At 46.7% G+C, this 15,967-nt stretch overlaps 1 protein-coding gene across 1 annotated transcript in view; it reads left to right on the top strand.

The window, feature by feature from the left end:
* LOC147625846 (protein CHROMATIN REMODELING 5-like) overlaps nucleotides 1-15,967 on the top strand; it is a 67,023-nt gene that overhangs the window by 20,436 nt on the left and 30,620 nt on the right. Inside the window, exon 5 of the mRNA XM_086817424.1 lies at nucleotides 7,949-8,167. Within this exon, the coding sequence (XP_086673550.1) occupies nucleotides 7,949-8,167 (219 nt within the window). The remainder of the gene's footprint in view (nucleotides 1-7,948; nucleotides 8,168-15,967) is intronic.

The raw sequence follows: 15,967 nt of genomic DNA, 5'->3' as shown, positions 1-15,967 counted from the left end.
AATGGAGATGGACCAAATGGTGACATCGTGCCACCTTACGTCTTGCTGAGTTGTACCTTTGCGTATAGGACCTGCAGAACCCACACAAGTGTACCTGCTGATCCCATATATTATCTGCTGGTCATACTCTCTTGTACTTGCTGGTGGTACCCTCTTGCACATACAGGCCATATCTATGGTATTTATTGCTGCTCTGTACCAGTTGATGATGCTCGTGTGGTTGAAGAGCTGCATGATTGACAGTTGATGTCACATCTGGTAGGGGAAGATCAGTAGCCCCGACAAGAAGTTATCTTGGGGCAAGAAGGTTTCTAGAATGCGGAACACGTACTTGCTGCCTGATTGACAGTTGATGTCACATCTGGTAGGGGAAGATCAGTACTCCCGACAAGAAGTTATCTTGGGGCATGACTTGGAAATTTTCTCACATGTTAGTTATTTGGGTCGGTGTTAAAAGCTTGAGATGTATTGGCATCATGGTAAAGTTGTACCAAAAGTGTGAATGAGGCCCTAATCCCTTGGGTGTTGGATATTCGAAGCTTCACTGTGTGAACACTCCTTATGAGTGTGTATGTGTGAACACCTCGTAGAGGTGAACGTTTGCAAGTGTGTGTGAACAAGGGCTTATAGCCACTTAAGTGTTTGAGTGTGTAAATAGTGATGTCACTAGGTATATAGCAAGTGTCACTACCCCAATGAATAGATTGTTGAGAAAGATATGGCATTTTGCCTATAAAAGCATTGTAACTTGTAAGCTTCATATCAATGATTACAAGCATCACATTGCATTGCAAGCATCTGATTTAAGCTTGTTACATCAGACACTCCCTCTCTTCTCTGCACACACACCATGGGGATCGATCAACCTCCATAGCTCGCCTTTGTGAACCATAAAAACTTCACAAATGGTATCAGAGCAAGGTGCTTGTGTAACGAGCACCGGCATCCAGTTAAACACTCCAATCCTAGTATGAATACACTTGCAAAACAATGAAGCGCTTTACATCAAATTAGAACTATTCTCTCTCTCAACACAGCATTGGGGCCGGAACGGCCCCCCCCCTTCCCCCCTTAGGAATAACTTCATTCCAAGGAGTATTTATATAGTACAAGTATGTGGGTGCTTTGCACCATATTTCTAGCGAGTGCAACAATGAAAATAAAGACAAACCTTCCGCGCAAGCCCAAGGCAAGGGGTGCTTCCAACTTCTCAAGCCTCTTGGTGCATCTCACAAGGTCTAGGCCCCACCTTACTCAAGCCTTGCAAGAGTGGATCTCATAGGCACTAGAATCCCCAGTCTCACCAAGTGGAAAGAGTTTGCTTGATCTTCCGTAACTCTTAGAGATTAGGAATGATTTTTTTTTCCACTTTGACCTGATTTTCCTTGTAGCAAAAAAAAAATCTTTACTCTAGTCTTTGGTACAACAACTCATACAATGGAAAGTCTTGGTACAACCAAAATAACTCCCCATAACAAACAGTCGGGGTCTTAGTGTTCCCACACAATGTATGAGAATCTTCACAGCTTCAATAGAGCTTCTCTACAGTGTTTCAAAATCATGACAGCATCTCAAAATCATGACAGCATCTCAAAAGCTTTCGTACAATCAGTCAAGAGTAGCATAACACCATACAACATGTGTAATAGGTGCAATACAAGTAGGTACAATCTGTACAACAGGTACAAAAATAAACAGCAGCAAGTACGACAGATTTTGGTATGGTTTGTACAGCATGTACAATACTTACAGCAGGTACGGTAGGTTCTGATTCAGTTTGTATAGCATGTATAATACTTACAGCAGGTACGGTAGGTTCTGGTATCAGATGCAGTCCCAGCACTTGACGATTGGAACAACTCTTGACGACTAGCACAAAGGTACAGTAGATGCTGGCAGCCGGTTCAACACCAAATGGTAGAAACAGTATGTTGGCGGGTAGCAACCTTCAGTATGTATTGTCGTAAGGTAGCAACTTCAGCAAGTGCTGTTGGTAGACTTCAGCACGTATAGCAGGTGCAGCAAGTACAGCCGTCGCCTGGCGTCCAGGAATCTTGAATGAAGGTCTTCGCCTAACAGCTGTCGTCTGGTGAACCTTTACATCAACCTGCGTGGGTGTTTTCTCCACCCTGGCGAATGTGACCGGTCCACCACCTTTTAGGCAAATAAGCTTATTAAATTTTTTAGAAAGCAACATAAAAATGGAAATTTTCTCTATTGGGTTAACATTTGGCAAGGTCTATATGTTTCCAACTCTCCATGAGTCTATATTACCAAATGAAGTGCCCATAATACAAGTAATGCTCAGCCTTTATAATTATGTCCACCCATATTTAAATGAGTGTGAACTCAGCACCTTATAAATGGGCCTTTATACAAAATATCTCTTGTAGGGCCTCTTTTCACATGCTTTAAGCTTGTAAAATATCAAAAATACGCTAGCAAACAAGAGCATTCATTGTAGATAAGTAGCTAGCAGTACCAGGCATCCCAGGTACTACCTATCCAAGCAGACTAGACACAAAAACTTGTCATTCCCTAGCAAAAATCTTCTAATGCATTCACATGCATCCATGATTTGTGCACATGCATATGCAATGAAAATCTCCCGTTCTTAGTACTTGTACTATTTTTGGGCTCTCTAGAATTCCCAGAGTCCTTTTCCATAAGAACATGTCCAACTTGTTGACATCTTTCCGGCCTTTTAAATAGCTGACTGCAACTGTGATAGCTCCCTTGTGAGAAAACAAGGTTGTCCTCATCCAAAAGGAGGAGGTTGGATCTAGTCATAATAGAGTTCCAAATGAATAGTGACAATATACTAGTTAACTCCCAGGTGGACATCTATCACACTCTGCAGAGAAAGAGCTGGGCTCAAGTCATATGTCAAAGGTACTGGTCATATCAGTACTCACTGATCTCATCAGTGGAAGCATGTCCTTGGTTGTGGAGCCTCTCGGATAAATACCTTGTCTCACACAAGCCTCGCTTGAGTGGAGCTCTCAGGCCAATTTTATCCAATCTCATAACAATATACCCAAGCCACTTAGCAAGGGAAATAATATAAACAAATGTTGAAGATATAGCCAACATAATAGAAAAATAACTGTTTCAAAAGAAAGCGACTACAGTAAACAGCTCCACTGGGCCATAAAGCAAATCCTTGGCATAAATGTTTCATCTGGATAGAATAATCTTCCAAAAGAGTGATTCATAATACTTTAGCACTTGGCTTTAAGCCCTTGTGATAATATTAATCGTGCATAGACATGCACAAGGAAAATAGCCAAAAAGATTATCCATTAGTGACTGGTCACACTAGTTGGTTATCCAAAACCAAAGATTTAAACTACTTTCTAGACTACTAGATGAAGTTGAAAACTTTTCAAAAGGATACAATATTTTGGATTATATAAATCTTTGTAAACATGCCCTCAAGAGCTACCAAGCCTTTCCTGAGGAAAATATGGTGGTCCCTTGGGAGTGTAATCCACTTCACCACCAGCTTGTAATGGTTGCAAAGAAGGAGAAAGTCGAGCAATCATCTTCTCTTGCATTGCCTTTTGGTAAGCTGACTTTTTTTCCGCTATCTTTGCTTTTCCCTTGGATGTTCTTGTGTCTTCAAAAGCATCCACTTCTTGAGAGTCACCTGTGCTCCTAAACGTCTTCTTCTTTGAAACATTTGCTGGTTGATTCACCTCAATGTGTACTTGGTAGTTGGCAGGAGCTTGAAATTTGATCCATGAATCCTACTTCCTTTGGTTCTTCAATAAATATCCCTGATGAAGTACGAGCTAGCTGATATCCCTCTGCTAACAATGGCCACTTCCCTTGGATTTAGCCCTTCTTTGTTGGCCCAATCTCCCAACCTGTCATGAAGATTTGTGACTGAACAATCTTTTTCTTGGTTTTCTTGAAGCTCTTCAATTAAGCTATCTTTTTGGAATAACTCTTCTTTTAGCTCTTCAATCTGTTGGAGGTAGAAGTCTTCTTGGCTCTTGATATCTTGTTGGAATTTTTCTTCCATAGCTTTCATTTCCTATGTAGAGTTCTCCATGGGTTACAAATAGTACAAGAGGGATGGGGGATGCCTTTGCCTCAAATTTGATGTTGGAAACCTTGGCTCTGATACCACTGTAATGAGCGCGGGCATCCGGTTGAACACTCCAATCCTAGGAGGAATACACTTGCAAAACAATGAAGAACTTTACATCAAATGAAAACTATTCTCTCTCTCAACACAGCATTGGGGCCGGAACCCCGCCCCCCCCCCCCCAAAGGAATAACTTCATTCCAAGGAGTATTTATATAGTACAAATATGAGGGTGCTTTGCACCAGCGAGTGCAACAATGAAAATAAAGACAAACCTTCCGCCCAAGCCCAAGGCAAGGGGTGCTTCCAACTTCTCAAGCCTCTTGGTGGATCTCACAAGGTCTAGGTCCCACCTCACTCAAGCCTCACAAGAGTGGATCTCATAGACACTAGAATCCCCAGTCTCACCAAGTGGAAAGAGTTTGCCTGATCTTCCATAACTTTTAGAGATTAGGAGTGATTTTTTTTTTCCACTTTGACTTGATTTTCCTTGTAGCAAAAAGAAAGCTTTACTCTAGTCTTTGGTACAACAACCCATACGATGGAAAGTATTGGTACAACCAAAATAACTCCTCATAACAGACTATCGGGGTCTTAGTGTTCCCACACAATGTGTGAGAATCTTCACAGCTTCAGTAGAGCTTCTGTACAGTGTACAGGTTGACGGAGAAAAAACAGCACCCCCACGATTGGAAAAAACTAGGAAAATGCACAATGGAGAAAACCTCACACAGGCGGGCATACCCACATCATTGGCCCTCACTCCCTACAGTGTAATATGGTACAGATAGGAGATGACTGCGAACAAAAGTCAAGTCTTTTGCTGCCAACTTGTCCACGACCTACATGGAGATGGCCGATTAGCCTATAAGTAGCTTCTTTCTCTTTTTTGCTTGAGTCATATAATTCCCAAACCAACGATAGGTTATTAGAGCATCGCTTAGGCATCTAGCAAGGCTTAGTTGCATTCCGTACTCGTACATAACGTCATGATCCGTACAGTACTTTGTGTACCACACGTGTATCGTACGGGCGTTCCATACGCCATACAAAATGCACAAGCTTCTATATCGATTTTGAAGTTCTTGTTTGTCCTGGATCTTATTAGATGGCCGCTATTCCTCATCCATGCATCCCATATGCTTTTCCGTAATGCATGCACACATTGTGTGTGTATGGTTGTTTTCAATATACCATATTTTTTGTTTAATACTATTCAAAAGGCTGATGTACTTAATGTACCTTATCTTATTAGTACTTTCCTTACGTTTATTGAACACATGTTGTACGCATCGTACCTAAAGTTTCTAACCACCTTGTATACAACAAGGTGTCAAATCTAGTCCCCCTTATGGTGCAGGTGCACCCGCACATGCACCCACACGTGGTGGATTGAGGCCATGTGCATGGTTTATTAGGACATCACATTATGATTTCAAACACGAGGTTCTTTTGCCACCTACTTTATTGTACACAACATTGAACAGGGCCTATGTACTGAGTTGGCCTTGTCTATCCTTTCAGAGCGGAGCTGAGATTATTTTTGGGGGAGAGACAGGGACGGACAGCCCCATGCCAGCCGTGATTGATAGGTCCGGGAACCAAGAGGCCACTCTGAGGCCATCATTAATACTATTGGGGTCAAATAGGGGTCCGTGCTATCTTTGTGCTATATGTAGATGAGATCTCGTCATTTGTGGACAGGTTTGGGGGGGATAGGCTTACGGGTAGCTTGGACAGTTTATGTGGATGACAAATTCCTTATCTTTGATTCCACAGAGGGTTTACAGGGACATCTGAATGCATTGCAGAGGTTTGTGACGAGAGAGACCTCTTTTCAAAACCAGCATCATGATCTTTAACACTTCTTATTGAGTGAGAGCTGGCTAGTTTTTTCTATACTGAGGAGCCTAGGTGGAGAGCATCTCATCTTAGGGTTACCTTGGAGTGACCTTTACAGGCCCGATCTTTTCGATGAGATCTGGTCCCAGAAAGAGGCACCGTACGTTGCTAAAAGACGCACCAAAGTGTCAAAGAGCCAACACTTGAGGCTCCATGAAGTGGCTTTGAAACACTCTCCAGACGAGCTAGAGCTGCACACCCTTGTTTAAGGTGGTCTTGGGCAGCTGGTATTTTAATGAGAGGAGGCTTGGAGGACAGAGAGACGATATAGGTGATGATGCTTTCAGGGATGATCGGCAGTAAGCCATCAGTGCCACATGAGATTATTTTAGCTTAGTTTGGAGCATCTCCTCCATCATAGAGCACTTTTCCAAACAATCACCTATATACATCACATGCATAAATTTGGTTGTGGACCGCCTTTGGCACTGAACCCTGGAGTCCTCTATGCAGCTTACGCGAGGGGGTCTCCACCTCCCAAGTTGTGCATACCTTGCATATCCATGCCTCGCAAGGAATGCCCTCTTCTCTGCAAAATTCAATCCATAGATGGCGAGATGATACCCTCAGCTGACCAATTGGGAGCCACATCCATCCTTGGAAACTTACAAAAAGTTCTGTGGAATTGGAGTTTTTTGGGGAGTTCTCGTGGGGACAACCAAGTGCAGCCCTGTCAAATCCAGATGGATGAGACGGTTGATCTCTTGCCGGGAGAGATCCAAAAATGGGGAGTCAAGGCTGTACTGGAAGGGGGGAGGCAGTCCAGCTGAAGGCCGTGCGGGTCAAACTGACTAACCACTCATGAGTACCAAGATTTGCTGTGTCAAAGGTGCACTATATGTTGATACGACCACACTATTATGAGAGTCGTGGGAACTTCTACTGTCTTTTTCAAGCTGGATTTCCCCCCCTCTCATAGGTTATGCATTATTAGCATCATCGATGCTTGGGTCTCTACCTACTAGAGCTTCGTAGCTTCGTCGCCATCGAGAGGTCATCTTGAGACAATACCTAGGGAGTCAGAGCTAGCGAGATGCTTCTCAGACCACCATTACAGACTTCTTCAAGTTACACCCCCCTACGAGACGGAGGGCATTATCCAGGCTTCGCAGGAACAGAGGGATCGCACAGGCCACTGACTACATAGCAGATCATGGAACGCACCACGCACCCGTGGAGTCACTAGAGAGAGTGTGATCCCTTCTGAGAGCCAGACGCCCTTGACCCTAAAGTTCCCAGCTTTCCACTCGTCAGCTGCACATCCATGCTGCTCCAGGATATCCTTAGGGGACTTGGACAGCTCTCACCACTAGCGGGAGACTTCGCTGGCTGCCCTGGGAGGATGGTATCGTCATATGATTCTTGCGGTACCTTTTCCTCATTGTACACACTGGCACCTTGTATCAGCTACAGATTTACTTGTACTTACCACGTTTTGGGGGAGGATGGTATCATCATATGATTCTTGCACTTACCTTTCCTCATTGTACACGTGGTACACTGGCAGCTTGTATCAGCCACAGAGCTACTTGTACTTACCCCTCGTTGACAAATGTTTTCAGCATAGTAGCTAGTCTCTTCCCCCCCCCCCCCTTCATGACAAAGCATTTCTCATGAAGAAATTGTCCGACTTTGTTGGTCTCATAGATCCATTGGGTCTTTTGAAGACGTAAATATATCCTTCTTTCTTTCTTTCTTTGTGTGTGTGTGTGTGCGTGCGTGTGCGCATCACGTGGAATTATAATGCATGCCACTTTCAAAGTTTAAGAACTTTTGATCTGATTCAGCTGTGTTTTAAGCAACACGGACGGTTTGATTGGGCTCTCATGAAGTCAAACATTACAAGGGCTCAAGAATTGGGAAATAACCTAAACTTTAGACGTATATTTCAATTATTTGAAATTTCCTTTAACCTTTTACAGTAATACGCTTTTTTTTTTTGAGTTGATGCAGTTTGAGGATGCTGAAGAAGAAGATGGAGACGCAATAGAAAGGGTTCTGTGGCATCAGCGTAAGGGAACATCCAATGTAGAGCTGGATGAAGGCAGACAACCAGTGCTGGATATGGACTCCTTTGCAGATCTGAGGTGGGAAGATCAGGAGTTTTATATAAAATGGAAGGGCCAATCTTATCTTCACTGCCAATGGCAGACACTTTCAGAACTTTCACAGGTGCTTACAATACCTTTGATTATTTTTGCCCCCATCTGGCTTTGATAGACAATGCAGGGAAATATACTAATTTGGGGGGTTTTGTGTTGTGAATTCGCGATAAAGTATTTGGTATTTGTTGCATGTTGTTTGTTCTCTTTGTTGTCACTTTTATGGGTCTGTGCGCAGGCAGGTGAGCCTCCGATCCTGGCCTGTGCATGCCTGCATGGCATGTGTATTTGCTGAACAGGTCCCATAGACCATATCTTGGGTCTCCAGAGGATGGTTATGCAAACTGCAGGAATGCTTAATAGCCACAAAGAAGGAGATGGAGAAAGGGTGGTTAAGAAGAAGTAGAGAAAGAATGGACAAAAGTGGTGAGAAAACACCCCACACCCATGCCCATCGTATATGATACGCTGGAAGAAGAGAAGAGGAGGAAGGTCCGCGCTCTTCGTGTGAGGGTGACAGGCCTAAAGGAGGGGGAATCTCCCAAGGCTGACGCTCTAGCCCTATGCAAGAAACTCAAAGTGAAAGGGACCCCTTACATGGACACATGGCATGTGGGACGAGACACCTCATGGGTGCGCCCCCTCATCTTGAAATTCTAGGACCTTGCTAGCCGAGACGCCTTCGTGGACACACGGACAGCTCTCTGAGGGAAGAAGGTATACCTAGGGGATGATCTCACCCAAACCCAGGTAGAGCATAGACGGGCGAACATGCCCAAGGTGCACAAGGCCCGCAAGGCAAGGAAGTGGGCAGTATACAGGGACGGGCAAGTCATGATCACAGAGCGGCGTACCGAATAGGGACGTGGGGTCCCAAATAGGTACGTGGGGTCTGTGGGGCAGTTTGGAATTGCAATGGGACACATTAGGGGACTTAGAGAAGTTTTTACAGAGAGGGACATTAGCTTCTTCACAGAGACCCACCAGAGCCCGAAGAGGGCTACCATGCATTTCAGGCTATGAGTGGGCATCCACATACCGAGAGGCAACACGCACATGTGGTGGGGTACGTGGGTCTGGCGGGGTGGCGGTACTATTTAGGACACATCTATACCCCATGATCACCATAGTCCGCAAGGACGCAGAGGCACGCTTTATGTGGGTGAGGTTACAGGTCACACTGGAGAGATATATACACATTGCAGTATGTTACTTCCCACCTAGGAAGTCCCCATATGCTATTCTGGAGGAGGGAGAGCAGTTTTATCCCCTCCAAAGATGGCAACTGTGAGAGTTGCGGTGGCTACAGCTAAAGGCTGGTTTTTTTACATCAAAAGAGTATGTGTGTAAGCTTCATAAGGCCTTGTATGGGTTGAAGCAAGCTCCACAAGCATGGCATGACAAGATTGCTGAGTATTTTGTCACTATTGGTTTTCATATGGCAGATGCAGATCACTCTTTGTATGTGCGCAAGAGTGATAAGGGTATTAGGATCGTCACCATTTATGTAGATGATCTTATTGTTCGGGTTGACAACTTGGAAGAGATGAGCATGTGAAAAGTCTTCTGAAAAGGAAGTTTGAGATGAAGGATTTGGGAGATCTGTGCTACTTTTTAGGAATTGAGGTCATTCGCACACCTGAGCGTATTTAGCTGTCACAGAGACAGTATGCATTGGACATGTTGTCAAGTATGGGATGGCTAATTGTAAGCCAATCTTCGTGCCATTAGATCAAAATGGCAAGCTTAGTAGTATGGATGAAGGTTATGTGCTGGAGGATCCCACTATGTACAGGAAGATTGTGGGGAGTTTGATCTATGTCATGATTAGCAGGCCAGATTTGAGCTACAGTGTTGGCTTAGAGAGCAGACATCATTGAGTTCTCATGCTTGGGCGAAGTTCTCCTTTTAGGGGACTTCAATGCTAGGACTCGGAGCGAGCAGGCATCTGTATATGTCCAGGAGGAGCCGACCATGCAAGAGAGATTTGGAGGAGATTGGTATTCTGCGAGCATCACATGATAGAGGGGACATTACAGCATCAGGGAAAGAGTTCCTTATGTTGGGGACCACACATGGCTTAGCCATCTTCAATTGGATGTCCCGTTGGCCTTCTTCTGGAGAGCTCACATGCTTCCCACATGCTAGAGGCTTGAGTACAGTGGAGTACTTGATGGGATCTCTGGCTTTAGCCACTTCCATCATACCTTCACCATTCCCACCCGTCCACTTGGAGCCGACCATGCCTATCTCTCCTTAAACCTCAGCTTTTCTCGACCATCCTCACCACCACCACCCATCTCCCACTACACCCAGATTCACTTTCACCATGATGGGGACTCCACTTACTCCGACCATCTCTACGGACATCTAACATCTGTAGACCCCAATTTCCCACTAGCCGACCTCACCTCTCAGCTCATCACAATCTTACACACCTTTGCCATAGCCGTTTTCCTACCGGCACCATGCCCTAGAACGATTGGTATGACGAGGAATGCTGCACAACAGGTGAGCATCTCTTACGCGAGGTTGCAACTCGCCAAATCTGAGAGTGAGATGCTCAAAGGATTAACTAATACACAACCAGACGCAAGAAACGAGCACATGTTAAGGGCCAATACAAGGAATTATACCAATCTCTCAAAGGTGAACTGTACTGAGGGCTAGAAGAAAATCCGGGAGAAACGCCCACCCACACCCATCATATACGAAGTACGAGATTAGGCCCCCATTTCACCACCATCACATCCACATCCACGTCCCATCACATCCACCTTCTTCACATCCGACATGGTAGCCCGAGCCATTCGGAGACTCAAAAACGATAGATCACAGGACCACGAAGGCCTCTTGGCAGAGCACATCTCCCATGCAGGGGAGACTCTGGCACCCCTTGTGGCCCATATGTTCAATTGGGCTCTTTTGGAAGGCTTCCCACCCACCTGGAAGCCCATATCATCACACCCATCTATAAAGCCGGAGATCCCATGGACCCCAACAACTACAGGACTATTATGATTGGCCACACACTTGCCAAACTTTATGGGTCAGTACTTGAGCTTGAGCTCAACACACTAGCAGAGAGACATGGGCACAAAGCATCAGGGTAGGTGGGCTTCCGTAGGTCATTCTCTACTTTGGATCACATCTTCACCCTCCGAGCCATCATAGAGGAGGCTAAAGCACCACACCAACGTGTTTACTGTTGCTTTGTGGATTTCCGCAAAGCATTTGATACAGTACCTCGAGCTAGACTACTGCAGAGACTCCAGGATTTGAGGGTACCATCAGACATGATTTGGGGGATCATGGCATTATATGAGTCGGTCATAGGGCGGGTGAGATGCCAGGAGGATTATTAGAGGAGATCTTGAGTACCATTGGAGTGAAGCAAGGATGCCCACTCGGGAGATTTCGGCCTTCATTGATACAGGAGGGGGAGGCTGCGTATCACTTGCAGGCATCCTTGTTTCCATACTACTTTATGCTGATGACATTGTGCTTATTGCAGATTCTCTAGAGGCTCTCTAGAGGCATCTTGACACATTACAGGGCTTTTGTTGTGCACAGTGGGATCTCATAGTAAACCTTGGGAAAACCAAGGTTATGGTCTTCAACACATCCACTCTTTTCACATATCGATTGAGTTTCACCTACATGGGCAGCCCTGTGGAGATTACGTACTCGTATGTGTACTTGGGAGTCACTTTAATAGGACCGATCTTCTTGATGAGCCATGCTGCAGATGTGAGGGTATGTTTCTCTTACTCTCATGGAGAGAGAGTGCTTCCAGAATCCAGGCCCACTTCCAAGAGCCGAGGACCAAGATGTGGCTATTTGACACCTTGGTCACTCCGGCATTGATGTATGGAGCACCCTTCTGGCACCTGATTTGACAGCGGCCAAATGACTGAGGATAGAGAGGCCTCAGGTCATGATGCTCTCCTGTATGATATGCAGCAAACCATCGGTCCCACATGATATTATCCTGGCAGAGTTTGCTGCAGCACCCATGGTAGTACAGGCACTCTTCCAGACAGTCACATACATTCACACGATCAATGCTCTCGAGGCTCGCCCTACAGTCCTCCTAGCAGCTAGCAACAGATGGGCACGAGTCATGGCATAGCTGCGTATGCACCTGGTTCACGAGGTAGGGACTCAGGATGGATCGCCTCCCCCCACTCTAGTATGACTCCGGCTCCCCATTTATCAGGCTCTCTCAGGATGACAAGAACCAGGTGATTAGATATGATTCATTGGGACTATACATAAGGATACTTGGATCACAACCCATGAGCCACTCTCACACAAACGATAGTACTACATGGATACTTTCATGAGGCCTACAGGGGATGGTTTCATACTGAGAGCCAGGTATCTTGACATATACATGTCACATGCCGTGTGGATTGTAGGGGGCTAGTTGCGGGAGTCATCACACTGCCTGAGGATAGAGATAGGGAGAGCCATGCAGATACCTCGTGAGGAGAGGATATGCACTATTTGCTAGCAAGAGGTCGAGTTAGAGGAGCACTTCATATGCAGATGCACTGTATACTATGATATTCGAGGGAGGTTCCACTCTCTTCAGAGAGGGGTTTGCACCCTTATCTAGGATCATGGATTACCGAGATCAACGGTGCTTGGGCCTCTTCCTACTAGAACTTCACCGCCACAGAGACTCTGTCACCATTTGGCCACCCAAGCTTTCTCATTATGTATTTGCATTGTATTGGCGTCCATGGCAGTTGCATATGCTGAGGATTGATGCCACTCATGTGATACTGTGGACTTGGCTTTCCGCTGGGACTTGTGCGTGTGTGTACATGCCCAAAAATGCCTAGAGGATTGGTGTTCCATTGGATCTGGTACCTCGTGTACTTGCCTGGAGCACGCCTATTTTGGTCCATTAAATCTTGGTGTATTTAAGTGTATTGATTAGCATTGTGTTCAACCAAGTTACAGACTCAGTGATTAGGGAGTCGAGACCCCATGGGAGACGCCCATCCCAGTCCTAGGAGACCATCATTCAGTTCTTCCGACCATGAGAGGATACCCCACCAGCTATGGATGACATACCCACAGCCTCATCAAGCCACACATTCTTGAGTGCCCGACCCACCACCAGACCCCACTCTAGTCTGACTCTAGACCGGGCCACGGAGCCCGACGCCCCAGACTCCCTGGACCTCGCCAACAACATAGACATCAGCCCCAGCTTGAGGAGGTCTTGGATAGGCACACCACCTTCCCACGCTCGGCGGATCTGCAGAGCCTTCTATAGGCTAACCCCAAGCTCGACATCCTCGACGGTCCCCTCTCCCTACCGGGGGGTTACCTCCATAGGTTGTATGATGATCGTCCCACTTTGTATCATATGGCTTGGATTTGACATTTTCAGCTCATACTCTCGTCTTTGTTTTTTTTTTGTACCATGATGAGATTACATGGACACTATTGTATCACTTTTTGTCTCATAGACCCATTGGGACTTCTGAAGACGTTTAATATAAGTCTCTCTCTCTCTCTCTCTCTTGCAAGGTCCATGGCGTGACATCGCGCAAGCTCTCCCTGCTCATGCTATGCGCTGGTGGTCCTGCCCTGCTCGCCCTGTGCACCCTGGCTCTGCTGCGCCTGGCGTTGCCTTGTTCGCACTGTGCTACGCCTATCCCCGCTCGAGCTGCCTTGCTTGTGCTGCGCTGTGCTGCTATGCCAGCCTGCTTGCGTTGCCAGAAATACTCTCTCTCTCTCTCTCTCTCTCTCTCTCTCTCTCTCTCTCTCTCTCGCGTGCGCGCGCGCGTGCACCCTGCCCGTCTCCCCGTCCGCCTGCCTGCATTCACCCATGTTCGCCTCTGTTCGCCTCCATTCGCCCTTGTCTTCTCTGTTCGCCTCCCTAATCCCACCCACCCTTCCTCAGGTCCCCAAGGCAGCAACATAACTCTCTCTCTCTCTCTCTCTCTCTCTCTCTCTCTCTCCCTTGCTACTCCTTGCCTGTGGGAAGCGCTGCAGAGTAATCTCGAGGAATGGCTCCGAGTCTCCAAGAGAAGCTCGAGGCCCTCGAGACGGCAATGAAGGCACTAATCAAGGAGACCAAGAAGACATCCGATTCCCAGCCTCAGTGAGGTGGAGAACAAATTACACCGGCACATCATGGCCCTCGAAGCACGGGTCACGGACCTTGAACAAGAGAACACGGCACTCAAGGAGGAGGTGAGTGCATTGAAAGTGGAACTGGTAGCCATCAAGAACACCGAGAAGGAAGAAGGGGAGATCAATGACAACACTCTCACCACCATCAAAGAAGAGATCTCCAAGGAGATCACAAAGGACATGGAGGGAAAACTCGAAGCCAAGCAGTCAGGATGGGTTGAAGTGGTGAAGAAGAACATCCGTAAAGACGTGAGGGAGGAGACTCAAAGGGAAGAACACCAAATCATTCACACCACCATTGAGAAGGAGAAGATGAGGCATGCCCGCCGCCTCAACATTTGAGTCACAGGGAAGAGGACCCTCTCCCCTTCACCAAAGCATGGAGAGTCGGGAAAGACTTAACACGCAAGCGAGCCCTCATCCTACAGTTTGCAGGAGAGACGGAGAGGGTCACCTTCATAAGGAAGAGGGTGATTCTACGAGGATTACAGGGAGATCCCATCTATTTGGATGACGACCTTACAAGGATGCAGATAGAACACATGAAAACATGCATGCCGAGAGTCCTACAGGCCCGGAAAGAGGGCAAGAGAGCATTCTATCGCGATGGCCGTGTCATCATCGATGGCAAGGCCATCGATTAGCGTCAAGCGGCCTATGGGACACCGATTAGCTCCACACCAGCACCCACACAGCCCACACAGGCATCGCATACAACTTTCTACTTCACCCATGACTTGGCAGACATATATGAGCATCATGTATATGACGGGCTATTTCAGATGGATCCTGTGTCACCTCTAGACACACTCACCACCCAGTTGTCATCTCTACTACATACGGCCGCCACCTGCAGCTTCTTCCATCATACACACATTGCACACACAGATAGATCTGGGAGCGTGCCCCAGAATCGATGGTATGATGATGAGTGTTGAGAGCTATATAGACCTCCGTGCCGAGAGAGCACTGGGGACCATTACACAGAGACAGGCGAGCCGACAGATGAGGACCCTCACGCTGACAGAGGCGTGCATATGAGGAGGCACAGTACTGGGATATATACCACCTACTCATGAGCAGAGATGCAGCCACTGCATGGCGCAAGATGAGAGAGCCTCGCCCTCGTACCCCGATCGAGGATCCACACACATGGCACACATATGCAAAGAGCCTCTACCATATCCCTCAGCAGTCGCCCATACCACAGCCACAGGAGTCCCGCCTTACCACCGCTACTTTCTTTACCGCCTCGATGGTAGAGAGAGCTATCCGCCGGTTACAGCATGGGAGATCGGCTGACCACACAGGTATACAGAGTGAGCATCTTATTTATGCAACTGACACACTGGGACCCTTTGTTGCTCACCTCTTTAATAGGGCACTAGTGGAGGGCCTACCAGCTGAGTGGACTATGCACACCATTGTGCCTCTCCACAAAGCGGGAGACATGCTAGACCCCAGCAACTACAGGACTATCATGATTGGTTATACATTGGCCAAACTTTATGGCACAGTGCTCGAGGTAGAGTTGATCTCATATGCAGAGAAGGAGGGACTACGAGCACCAGGGCAGGCTGGATTTCGACGAGCTTTCTCCACCATTGACCATATATTCACTCTGAGATGTCTGATTGACCAAGCTAGGGCGCGGGAGAAGAGATTATATTGTTGCTTTGTGGATTTCCGCAAAGCATTTGACACGGTGCCACGA

The sequence above is a fragment of the Cibotium barometz genome, chromosome 23 (assembly GCF_041138505.1).
Source record: "Cibotium barometz isolate CiBa-2024 chromosome 23, ASM4113850v1, whole genome shotgun sequence".
Classification (NCBI taxonomy): Eukaryota; Viridiplantae; Streptophyta; class Polypodiopsida; order Cyatheales; family Cibotiaceae; genus Cibotium; species Cibotium barometz.
Note: the sequence above shows the minus strand (reverse complement) of the source record. Positions and strands in the feature narration are given on the sequence as shown.